The 12,970-nt window shown below is 42.3% G+C and overlaps 1 protein-coding gene across 1 annotated transcript in view; it reads right to left on the reverse strand.

The window, feature by feature from the left end:
- Positions 1 to 600: 600 nt before the first annotated feature.
- Positions 601 to 12,970, reverse strand: part of Col6a5 (collagen type VI alpha 5 chain) — a gene marked incomplete at its 5' end in the record, with an annotated part of 116,700 nt that continues 104,330 nt past the window's right edge. Inside the window, 4 exons of the mRNA XM_008825117.3 lie at positions 601 to 1,353; positions 7,774 to 8,000; positions 8,826 to 8,922; positions 10,222 to 10,908. Of these exons, the coding sequence (XP_008823339.2) occupies positions 1,334 to 1,353; positions 7,774 to 8,000; positions 8,826 to 8,922; positions 10,222 to 10,908 (1,031 nt within the window). The remainder of the gene's footprint in view (positions 1,354 to 7,773; positions 8,001 to 8,825; positions 8,923 to 10,221; positions 10,909 to 12,970) is intronic.

Raw genomic sequence — 12,970 nt, forward strand, 5'->3', positions numbered from 1 at the left:
CAGAGTCCAGAAGAGGGTGTTGGATCCCCTAGACCTAGAGTTATGAACAGTTGTTAGCCACCTTGAAGGCTAACCAACCCAGGTCCTCTGCAAGAGCAGCCAGTGCTCTTAATGGCCAAGCCAGCTCTCCAGCCCTCTGTTGCTCTTTTTATTCCTCCTCCCTCTCCCCCCTTTCCCCTTCCAAATCCCCAGCACTCTCCCTTTTACTTTCATATCCTTTCCAACCCCTTGATCCCCAAATTCCACATAGAGAGAAAACACAATACACTCTTCTTTATGAGTCTGGCTTACTTCACTCAACATGAAGATCTCTAGTTCCATCCATTTTCCTGCAAACGACATGATTTTGTTCCTTGGATCTAAATGATACTCGGTTATCTATGCATACCCTGCTAAACTGAATGATTTTTACAATGAATCTCTCATTGCTTTATCTTATATTGTACGTGCATTTCATAATACATCTATGTGAATTTTCCTGGACTTGTATTCCAGGGCCTGAGTTAAACTACAGCCCCATAAAAATGACAGGACAAGTTTCTGGGTCAGACTTTGTTTTTATTTTAGAAATTGCCTCTCGCTGCATTGTAATTCCCAGGAACAGCTCTGTTCCTACAGCGTATTCATGTGTTTTCATGATTTATTTTTTGCAGTGGAAATCAAGTACACACAGAGCAAAGCACATTGAAATATAAAAGTGATCGTAAAAGAATGCAGTACATAAAAAATCCTCTTCTCTCCCTTTCATTCTTAAGAATTCACTATTTTGTAAATGTCCTGGTAAAGGAAACACACTGACTCTAGGTGGCAGCAGTCAGGGTGGGGGTGGATGTTCATCAGGTAACCAGTGCTAGGTGCAATTTTGGGTTATATTAGAACCAAAGGCATGGTTTAAGTTTGCACTTCTATAAATGGGTAAAAGACAGGTCCTAGGAAATTCTAATTATAAATTGTGTTTACCCAAGGGTCTAATATGAGATACACATGTACTAAAAACTATGACAAAAATCTTCTTTTGGTAGACGCATCATCTAAACTGGTGAAAATCAACATCGCAGGAAAGACTGCGTTACTTCTTCCAGCCCAGGGTTCCCCCTTCTCGGGAGAGACGAAGTCCCATTCCTACTTCTCAGGTCTGTTAGTCGATGTCTTTACTCAGAAGAGCCTTTCCTTCAGATTTGAGACTAACTAAATTTAGTTCCAGTTTTGCATGAAAATTCTTACTCCCCCCGCCCCCACTCTAACAAATGATTTACACCTTCTGGCTGGAACCACATGGAATTCTTCATGCCCACCGAGCTCTCTTCTCAAGCTCTCTTCTTACCCACCGTGCTCACCTTTCGTCTTCATCACCTGCAGAGCGTGAAATACACAGTTTCTAATGTCACTATCTTGACTTCAAGCGTTTCCTCTGGTGCCTACTCCCTCAGGTGTCATGTGTGAAACAAACACAAGTGGTCTTTGCTATTTTCAACAGTCAAACTAAAAGTCTTCTAGTAGTGATGTGACCATAGATAGAATGAATAGCACATAGTAGGGCTGCAAGTGTGATTCTCCTTGAATACATTCAATGTTTGAAATTCCAAGCTTGACAGATTTAGTAGTTAGCATGATCAAATAAGCATTTGAAGGGATTTACATTGTCCACAATATCAGATTCTACTCAGGACCCCTTTGGACTTTTTATAGCATTAATTTCTAGGACACCATTCATTCTACTTCCTCCCGCCCCCACTTCCAACTTCCTCCAATGAGCTTTTGATGCCAAATTCCAGCATCTGCTACTGCCTGGGAGTGACCTCCCTCCCCTACCACATGATCCATCAGTGGTCAGGGAGATAATAAGACCCAGCTTCCAGCTTCCGGCCTCAGGTCAGGATATTAAGGCTGACTGACTCTGAGGTCTGAGTCCCTTCCAGGCCTAGGCTTCCACTGCCCTCTACGGGACCGTGCTAAGATGACATCACATTCATTTTCTACTTCTTTCCTGAGATGCCACTTCCATTCCTGGATTCTCCTAGGATCATCTCCTAAACAGATCTGATGCACACAGAGTCCCAGTTCTGCGTGAGTGTCAGGGGAAGATGACCCAGGAATCTGAGAGAAATATTTGTCTCAAAGGAAAAAAAATCGAGATATGTTTTGATCTGTACATTTGAAAGTTAGAGTCTAATTTTTTTCATTATGAGTTTGAGTAGATAAAATATGCAATTTTGTAACATGTAAAATTTGACATTTAAAAAGAATGTTTCTTGGCTGGGCATGGTGGTGGTGGTGGTGGTGCACGCTTTTAATTCCACTACTCAGGAGGCAGAGGCAGGTAGAGCTCTGTGAGATTGATGAGGTCAGCCTGGTCTACATAGTGAGTTCTAAGCCAACTGGGACTACAGGGAGACCCTGTCTCAAAAAACCAACCAAACAAACAACAACAACAACAAAGAAAACCTAAAAACAATGTTACTTGGGGCTGGAGAGATGGGTCAGTGGTTCAAACACTTGCTGCTCTTCCAGAGGACTCAAGTTCATTTCCCAGCACCCATGTCAGGCAGCTCACAACCACCTGTAACTCCAGCTCTATCAGATCCAAAGCCCTCTTCTGGACTCTGCAGGCACCCATATATACAAATGGTATACACACAAAGACACATACATGAAAATAAAATTAAATCTTTAAAAAATAAGTTTCTGATCAGTGAGATGGCCCAGCAAGAAAAGCCAAATCTGAGGTCTATCTCTGGTTCTCACACTGAAAAGCCTGATGTGGTGGCATGCATCTGGAATCCCAGCACTCCTAAGGGGCAATGGGAGGCGATGACAGAACTGCCCAGAAACGTGCAGGCTAATTCGCCTGCACCCTGCCTCCAAACAAGGTGGAAGGAGAGAACTGGCTCTGGAAAGCTGTTTTCTGATCGCTACAGTGCCCTTTAAGTCTAGTATCTAGCAAACCAAGTCTTTGCGTGTCCCCAGTGGACCCTGGTATATTATACCCAAGAAGTGATAGCTCCTGACCAGCACTGAGAGTCCAGGACCAGAGCAATTAGGTGACCTTTGGCAATCACAAAGCTAGTTTAGCACTGGAACCTAGGGCTCCTCAATCCCACTCCAGTGTCCTTTCCACCATGGCCATGTGCTCTGACATCATTTGTCATCATCACACCTGGAAATAGTAACAGAACTTAGTAAACTCTTACTCTGGACCAAGTGCCGCTTGAAGTGGCCCATTCACTTACTGCTCACATTAGCTTCATGATGCAAGCTTTATTATCACCTCCATTTTGCAGATGAGGAAATGGAGGCTCAGAGGGGCAAAGTGACATGCCCAAGATCACATCATGAACAACTGTGGAAACAGGATTCAAATCTATGTCTGAAAGGATTCACTCTTTCAATTACTGTTTCCCACAGTGGGCACAAAACACTAGCTCTGTAAGGTGGTTCCTAATACCACAGTCTGTGGGCAGGTTGGTTTTCTATAGCATCTCTCTCAGACTCATATGACCATCAAACCCACTTAAGACAATAAATCCCTGCAAAAAATTACGATACTCATTCAGTGATTTCCCAGGGCACTGACTTTTGTCCATGCCATTAGCTATCAAGTGGAGGGACTCCCGTTAGAGAAGGCTGACCCGGGTTAATATCTGTAACGCCAGGCCATCAGTTCTCAAACTCCAGTCTGCATGAGAATCACGTGCAGGGCCTCCTCCCCACAGTTTCAGTTCAGCAGGTCTGAGGTGAGATCTGAGAATCTGCATTTCCAATGAGCTCCTAGGTGATGCTGATGCTGCTGGTCTCAGGACCACACTGAGAAACACTGCACTTGATGATGGGGAAATGGACTAAGAAACAAGCCCTGGGTTGGCATAAAAGGGAAAGGGTGCTGAAATGGTTTAAAAATACACATCCAAATCTTGCAAATGAACATTATAATAAAGGGCACAGAAAATCTGCTCCTTAAGTAAATGTATACAATGAAAACATCATTAAATCAGGCAAGTGAAAAGAAAAGACCACACTGGGCAAACAAAAGACGAGAGGCCGGGAGCTGCCACAGGAGGTAAAGTGCATGCAGTGCAGGCATGAGGATGTGGGCTCAATCCCCAGCGCCCACATGAAAGCTGGGCGTAGCGCACACTTGCAATGCCAGTGCTGGTCACTGAGCTCCAGGCCAACCAATAAGAAGCCTGTCTCTAAAGCAAAAGCAAAAACAAAGCAAAACATCAAAAAACCAAGCTGGACAGGTCCTGAGGAATGACCTCTGATCTCCATATGTACACACACACACACACACACACACACACATATTCACACACACAGAGACACATTCCACACACATTCACACACATACACACATTCCACAACATACATATACATACATAAACACATTCATACACACATTCACACACATCCACACGCATTCATACACACACATTCATACACAAGCATTCACATACACTCACACAAAGATGATCAAAGCAATACAGTGGAATTTTCTCTTTTCTATTACAGACTCAGAGAACTCACATAGGGACAACGCCAGCTGAGTTCATGGCAGGCACAGTGTGTGCTCTGAGCTATATATGCATATCTCCAGGTTTCAACAATTCAGAGGTTAGTTTTCCATTTCAATGCCTGACTTTAAGGTGAATTTCCATTCTATAAACAATGTGTATGCGTAAGGATGATGATTTTTTTTCCTTTTGGTGGCTTGCATAGCACCTTCCAGCACTATGAATGCTAGCCAGCAGAGATGAGGCTTTGAAGTCAGCACAGCTTGATGTCTCATTGTTTGTTCTACAGCTCAAGTATGTACGGTCTTCAGGATTAGGGTCTTCATGCTGGGAAACCTAGAGCAGGGGCAATGGCCAGTACTGTTTGAGGGTTCAGGAGACCCCTGGCCAACAGCTCCTAGGGACCTAGAGAGGAAGTCCATTCCTAGCATTGAGGGTTTTTTCCTTAGCCTATGATGTCTAGAAGGGGTTAAATGTCCCCGTTACAGGACAACTTTCAATCTCTCTCTCTCTCTCTCTCTCTCTCTCTCTCTCTCTCTCTCTCTCTCTCTCTCTCTCTCCCTCTCTCATCTTTTTGAGACAGGGTCTCCCCCCAGAACCATCCTCTTTTTACCTGTTCTGTTCGCATTCTTAAAACAAACAAAAAACACAAAAAGAATCTCCGCCCCCTCACAAAGGCGTGTGCCATCATGCCCAGCCTTTCAATCTCTTTATAATGTATATTATAATGTGATATATATATATATATATAAAATGTGAAAGGTGTACCTATGAAAGATATGATATATGCATATATATATGTATTCTTTAAGAAGTTTCTATAGCAGTAGGCTTCCATATGGTTTTTCTAAAGGCCTTTAGTGTTATTTATCCCCCTCCATACTCCCTCCTCTGTCCTGCCCTCTCATTCCCCGCTCTATTTACTCCTTCCTAATGTTCCCCTTTCCCCTTTACATCAGTGCATTCCACCACCCTTCCCAGGAAACCTCCCCCCACAATGACTGTTTATTAGTTTCTTGGCCTCTCTGAATTTTCAAATTGAAGCAAGCATATCTAAGATTTCAAAGCTAGTGTCCAGCTATGAGAGAGAACATGCGACATTTGTCTTTCTGGGTCTGGGTTCCCTCACTCAGGATGATTGTTTCCAGTTCCATCCATTTACCCGTGAATTTCTGTGAATCCTGTGAAGTACAGTAACAACTGGACTAGCAAAAATATGCTCGCTGGTACAAGAGTAAGTAGCACAAACATTACGTGAGTAATCAACCGCTCTCTAGCTGGACTTAAGGTTCACTTGATAAGATGGAACCCATGCCTGATACTGACGTTGGGCTTGGGAATCTAAGGCTGGTCAGGTCACAGGACATAGGGGAGAACCTAATACTAGCTTTTTCCTAAGTAGTTATATTAAACTGACTCCTAATGACTTACTGTTATACCCATAGATTAATGTATCTCTCAGCTCTCACCAGAGAAGTTTCCTTATGCAGCAGATGGTGATTAAACAGAAACCCACAACTGGCCAATGTTCAGAGAACAAGAGGCTGCAGACTGCTGATCCCTGAATAGGACAGTTATAGCAAACTTCTACCTCCCAAAGCTCAAAGATCATGTGGAAGAGGAGGGCAGAAAGATTTTAAGAACTTAGAGGAGGAGGAGGTGGATAACCACAAGGAAACAAAATATTTCAGACAGCTAGTCCGTCACTCATATGAACTCGTAGCGATGGTGACAGCAGAAACAAGTCCCATGCAAGCTCAGACCAGACAAGATCCCAGAATAGACATGCACAAGTGATAAGAAACCCCAAGCCAGTCTAAGGAAATTTTGGCAACTGATGGCTACTGGAGGAAGAGAGACAGACTCTTTGAAGGATGGGACTCTTGGTAAGTTAACCAGATGCCAGTGGTTGGACCCACAGTAAAGGATATTTGGGAACACAAATTAAACTCTATAGGTCTTATTATATATAATAGAGTACATTAAATTGGGCAGGGGCAATAAGGGGAAATGAGGATGGGGGATCTAAATACCATCAAATTATATTGTATGAAAATCATAAAAATTCAATAAAAAAGGAAAAAATTATTGGGTATGAATCAGCATTGGATTAAGTGCTGTGAATATTCTTAGGAAAGACACGTCAGATTTCTGTGACTTCCATTTCCTTATCTGTAAAGCAGCATACTTCAGTGATTTCCAAAGTCATTCCACTTCCCAGATTCTAAGCTTCCATGATCCCAAGAAAAAGTTTAAAAGGCAGCCTGGCTTTTTCTGAAGAGACTGATTGGCCTCATGAAAGAGGTCTAGCCAAATTCCATCACAGAAAGCTGTTGGCTAGAGACCTAAAGACAACATCTATTTCTAGATTATGATTTATAATCACCACAGAATAATCTGGAAGATTACAGGAGGAAAGAAGTTATGAAGGATGATGGTAACAAGAATTGTGACGGTCATGCTACGTTGAGGATAACCCTTTTAATGCTACCAATCTGATCATCTTCAGCCGCAAGCCTTGCCGAGATGCCCAACAGGACTGACTCAGTCAGAATCCACAGCAGTGTTTTCCAAACTCAGGTGCACCTGAGACACCTGGGGAACTTCATAAACAATACCAATGCAGTGCCTCACCCCTAGGGAATATCTATCTTCAACTTCGGTATGATCCATAAATAATTAGTTTAAAATAATTTCCCACATGATGCTGGTCCACAGCAAAGACTCTGGTTGCTGTCCTGGAGCCCCTCTCTAGCTTTCTGTTTACCATCTCCCACTTCCACTCTAGCCTTAGATCCATCACTATCTCCCCACCCACTGAAGAAGCTGCCCTTGGCCTCTGTGAAGATCTCACAACCACAGCAGCTTTGTCCCATCCGGGCCCTACTGAAAGCAGGGCTCAGCAAAGAGGCAACATCTCAGAGCAAGAAAGTCTGAGTTGCCAAGGGAGAAGGAAGGCCTGGAGCCTTCAGACTTGAGAGGCTCCTCACCTGCGCAGATAGCTCCTACCTTTTCAGGACCTGAGAAAGCTCACGCCTCTCTCACACCTCAATTCTCTGACCCCACACCAAGCTTCGTTCTACTCCCTTCTCTGGTTGTTGTGAACACAACCAATTCCTTTTGTGCCTTTGGGGTTTTAATCCCTCTGCCTTCTTACCTTGGGGCCTCCCATCATTCCTGAATGAGGCCACCCCCTTTTATCTCTTTCCTATCATCTCTTCTGGCACACCGCACTCTCGGTGCTCCCCTGGGGATTGATTACCTTGCTGATCATTCACTGGAGCCGCGGTTTCTTCTGAATGTGGCACTTTCTTGTCATTTATCATCAGTTCTCCAGGAGAAACGAGCAGGTACAACTCCTGAATCAAATCAGCAGTGGTCCCCAAGTGGTTACTACGGTTGTTCCATAGGAGATTCTGTTCCTGGGAACCAGAGTCTCCAAACAGCTCACTGTTTCCTGTCTCAATTTCATACACCTCGGGGATAAGTCTGAGGTGAAGGAGAAGAAAGATGAAGGTGTGGTTAGTCAAGACCTTTGTAGGAGTAGATGGAAATACAGCCAGATAGTAGAACAGCAGCCCATTTGATGCCTGCACTAGGAATGGTCCAACTGTGGTTAGTGGACGGGAATTTGATTCAGAAACATTTCCTAATATTTTCAGGGGAAATTAAACATGTACTTGTCTCAGAGGTTTAGGATCCCAAACCAATGTTGTTCTTGTCACTGAAGTTTTATTGAGGACTTGGACTGTACTTCACTAGATCGAAGTTCTAAGAATCCTTTCTGCAACTCTTACATTTTTTTCTGAATGAAAAATGTTTTGTTTTTTTTCATGTTTTTATTCTTCTCTGACCTTTTATATCATAAGCTTTGTTGGGGAGCTATCCAATATGAGTTGCAATATTTCATTGTTAATAAAGTAGTAATGTGATACTTTTTTGTATTTTATTCATTTGTTTTTTAAGACGGGGGTCTCTTTGTAGCCCCAGCTAGCCTGGAACTTGCTATATAGACCAGGCTAGACTTGAACTCACAGAAATTTGCTCCCCTCTGCCTCCTGAGTGCTAAGACTAAAGGCGTGCACTACCATGCCTGGCTCCAACAGATACTTTTTGATGAAAGCAACAGCCATAAAGTCCTTTGTAACACATATCCTGTTCTATCAGCTGATGACCCACATTGTCACCACCACCACAGCGTTTAAAAATCACACCCCAAACTTGCATCCTAAAAATTAAAATACCATTCATATCATACTCTTAACTACTGTTTCCAAGGCTGGTACACCCCATATCTGAGATTTCTTAACTCACAGTACAGTGTCTTCTGTGTCAACGCTCTCTGGACTGGGAAAGGTGGTGGTAACACACTTCGCTCTCAGATTGCCACTGGGGTATTTGTTGATGGCATCTGGAAACAGAGTGGGCTGCTTAGTCGAGTTTTGACCCTCCCACATTATAACTAGCACCCAAAGTCTGTTCATCTTTTCTTGAAGCTAAAAGTGTTTTCAAGAACAAATTAATGTTGCAAGGAATTCAGAAAAGCAGGAACTCTGACATTAAAAGAGCTCATTCTTGCCTAGTCAACAAGATACAGAAGTAATTTAACCAAAAGTTCCCGTGTTCTGTGATCTAATTTTGGACATCTCTGAATTCCTCCTGTTATCTCTCCCACTTCACCCCTGGCAATGGAGGCCCCCTCTAAAAGTCTCTATTAGCTATAGACATTGTCTGCCTTTTTTTCTAACTAGAGACTGAAAGAAGACATTGTTTTGAACCATTACTAAATATAACTCCCACATTTCAGGATTCCCAAGTACAATGAGTCCTGGGATTCTACATATGCCAGAAACCCTACAACTAGCTCCCAGGCACAGCGAGCAACCACTTAGTGTGGCCTCTGCCCTGTTCCTGATTCCCAGCACAGGCCAAGACTTGTTGATGCTATAAAATTTTGGGCTAAACCATACCCATGCCTAAAACTATGATGCATGGAGTTTCTGGGGCAACCACTTTCAGAACTTTGCTGACTAAAAATATCCTTAAAAATCTCTGTGTAGTTTCACTTGAGCTAGATGCCTTACAGGTTCTAAAAGACGTTTGTGTCTGTGAATCATAAGAATTCAAGTCAGAACAGTTTATAATGACAAAATAAATTTGAAGTTCTTGGAATAGGTCAAGGGCAGTGGCCATGGGGTATTATTTATTATAGCAGTATACCTTGTTAAGGGTTTAGTAACTAACTACTGTATAGTTTAATAAACAACAGCATAATCCTGGGGTCAGAATGTGTAGAGTCAAATCTAAATTTTATTAGTTATTAATTATGAGCTTTTGAGCAATTAGTTGAGTGTGCCTTAAACTCAATTTTCCCCTTATAAGAAGGGAATTTGAATATTCCCTTTGAAGGCTGTGCTGAGGATGAACTGATACACCCATTTGGAAAACTTGGCACATAGTAAATGTTTAGAAACCAGGCTCAAAGGAAACCTTTCACCTGTTCGAGGATTTCCTGGCTAAAAATTTGACAAGTGATTGACCAATGTCCATGGTCAACAAGACCTGGAATGTTTCTCTGAGATTGTCCACTGACTCCTACTCACATTCCATCACTCGCTACTGAAGTAAGCTTCATTGACTAAGTCTGCTGACTAGACTGTACACAGAGCCATTGCAAAAGCAATAGAGGGAAAAAGCTTGGATGACTTACGTCTGACTGAATAGACAAATGGCTTTATGAACTTGACAATGTAGTCAAAATCTGGCTTGTGTGTCCGGCCAAGCTGCACTAAGTGATGATCCACAGGGTGGCTGGCTAATTCTTCTAGATCCCTGTCATTGTGTACAGGACCAAAGGAAAATACAAATACGGAATAGCCTTGACACTTGGCTCTCAGAGATGCGTTCCTTAAGACTTCCTTGTCTAAAGGGTTGGTTTCACCAGCAGATACTATAAAGATAACTTTGTTTTTCCTCAGATTGGGGGTTCCTATGAAGACATTGTCTATTGTCCACTGCAGGGCATGGCCAATAAAAACATCTCCATTGAGCTGCTGAAGAGAGTCTTGGAGATGATGCTTCATTTGGTATACAGTATTATAAGTAACCAAATCGAATTCCAGGTAGACCGGGCATTCCTCAGCACTGGGCGTATAGCCTGGAGGAGAGTAGGTAAGGACAGCCACTCTGTCTCCTAAGACAGAGGTCAGTGGATCCAGGGCAATCTGAAAGTAATCAAGCACTGAAGTTATGAGGGCTTTCACTTCCTTAAACTCATCATTTCCTGTGCTTTGGGAAGCATCTATGAGGAACGCCACATCCATGTAATAGTCTTGAAGAGTGATGTCTCCAGGCTTGTCAGAAAGACTTGGTTCTTTTCTGCCATGATTTTCATGCTCTGCAACAGAATAATTCAAGTCACTATTAGTAAAAGGATTAGCTTGATGTCCTTAGCCATGAATGTACGTACACTGGGTATTGCTCCCACACTGTGGCAGGCATCACCAATCAATCACGGTACTTGTTCCCAGATGCATTCTCCACATCTGTCTTCACACACTACAGAGAGGTATTTCTATTTGATTCATGCTTTCACATAAGAAACCTACTTGCTACTCCAACCTCAGGTTTTTGTAGAGGGACTGATTTGACTCCATCTTTCATTTTAATGTAAGATGAAAAACATACTTTAAACTTTTTTTAATTTATTATTTTTATTTTATGTGTATGAGTGTATTGCTTGCATATGTGTAAGTATACCCATGTCATGCAATGCCCAGGGAGGTCAGAAGAGGTCATAGGATCCCCTAGAACTAGAGCTAGAGTCAGTTGTTAGCCACTATGTGCGTTCTGGGAACCGAACCCAGGTCCTCTGCAAGAGCAGTCAGGGCTCTTAACCATTGAGCCATCTCTCCAACCCAACGAACAGCTATTTTCAGTGCTTCCACATGGTTACAAAACCCTGGAGTGAACATTCACATCTACCTGAACATCTAATTATGTGTGATGACCACAAAAGAAATTATTTGATATCATAGTCATATTTATTAATGACATAAACTCAAATACTTGCATATACACCTAAGTGAAATGCACCATAAAGCAACATCATGAGGGCAAGAAAAAGTAAATGTTGACTTTAGAATCTCAGTGTTACGTAAGCTATGACACACATTAAGAACTGGATACGCAAAGTGACAGTCTGCTGTTTATCAGTCCGCAACAAAAGGAACTTGCATCATGAGGTAGTCAACAATATTATTAAACATGGCCACTCAGCTAACATTAATTTAATTTTAGAAAGACTTTTTTCAATGAAGAAAACACTTCAATTTACATTCTGTGTGTACATATGTGTTATATGCATGTGTATATATGTGGTATATGCATTTCTATGGTATATGCATGTGTGTACATGTATGTGCATATGCACTTACTCTTGAGAGCACATGTGGAGGCCAGAGGTCAACATTGGGTGATCTCCTTAATCACTCCCCACCTTATCTTTTTGACACAGGGTCTCTCACTAAATCTGGAACTCACTGTTTTGTCTAAGCTAGATGGCCAGGGAGCCCCCATAATCCACTTTGTAGTGCTGAGGTTTTATATGTGTGCTGAATGTCCAGCTTTGACATGGGCACTGGGGATCTGAACTCAGGACCTCATGCTTACATAGCAAGCAAGCACTTTACCCACTAAGCCATCTCCACAGCCCCCTCAATTTGCATTCTGACTCAAGCTGTTTTGCTGCAGACCAGCATTTTCAATAACATTGCTCTAAACTTGTAAGATTATGAAATTTTTCCACAGTTGTGGCAATGAAAGCAGGTGATAAGATGATGAGGAACATCAGCTCAGAAAGACAGGAAACAGATGGACAACATCCTTTTCCTCTCTGGAAGAAACGTGCTTGTAGGCATCAGCAAAGGATAAGCAGCTTTCTAGCTGGCAAAGATGAATCCACCCCTATTTCTCCTCAGCCTTTCATGAGCGGCTTGAACATTTGTTATTGTATTTAATCCTCACAACACCAAATAGACCAACGAACCTGGATTAATGCGCAAAGTTCTGTATCCAAATAGAAAGCAACGAACACACAATCACCATGGGTGGTGTTATGAATAAGGAAAATGCTTTAGTTAGTTTTAGGAATGTTCAGTGAATCCTGCATTCCTCAGGCAAATTCATGTTACCCTTTTTGTCTATTGCTGTATTTGACATATTAATTTTTTATATATAGAAGAACGACGACTTTATTTGACGTATGGTTCAGAGGGATAAGAGTCCCTCGTGGTAGGGAGGCATGAAAAGAGGCAACCAGAGCAGAGAGCTGAAAGTTTAATTTTTTTATCTTTAAAAAAATTATTGAGAATTTCATACATGTATATAAGGTGTTTTGCTCAAATCCACACCCACTCCCTCCCCTCAACTCTTCCCATATCTCCCCGCCGCTGTTTTCT

Source organism: Nannospalax galili, unplaced genomic scaffold, assembly GCF_000622305.1.
Source record: "Nannospalax galili isolate Female #2095 unplaced genomic scaffold, S.galili_v1.0 scaffold369, whole genome shotgun sequence".
Lineage (NCBI taxonomy): Eukaryota > Metazoa > Chordata > Mammalia > Rodentia > Spalacidae > Nannospalax > Nannospalax galili.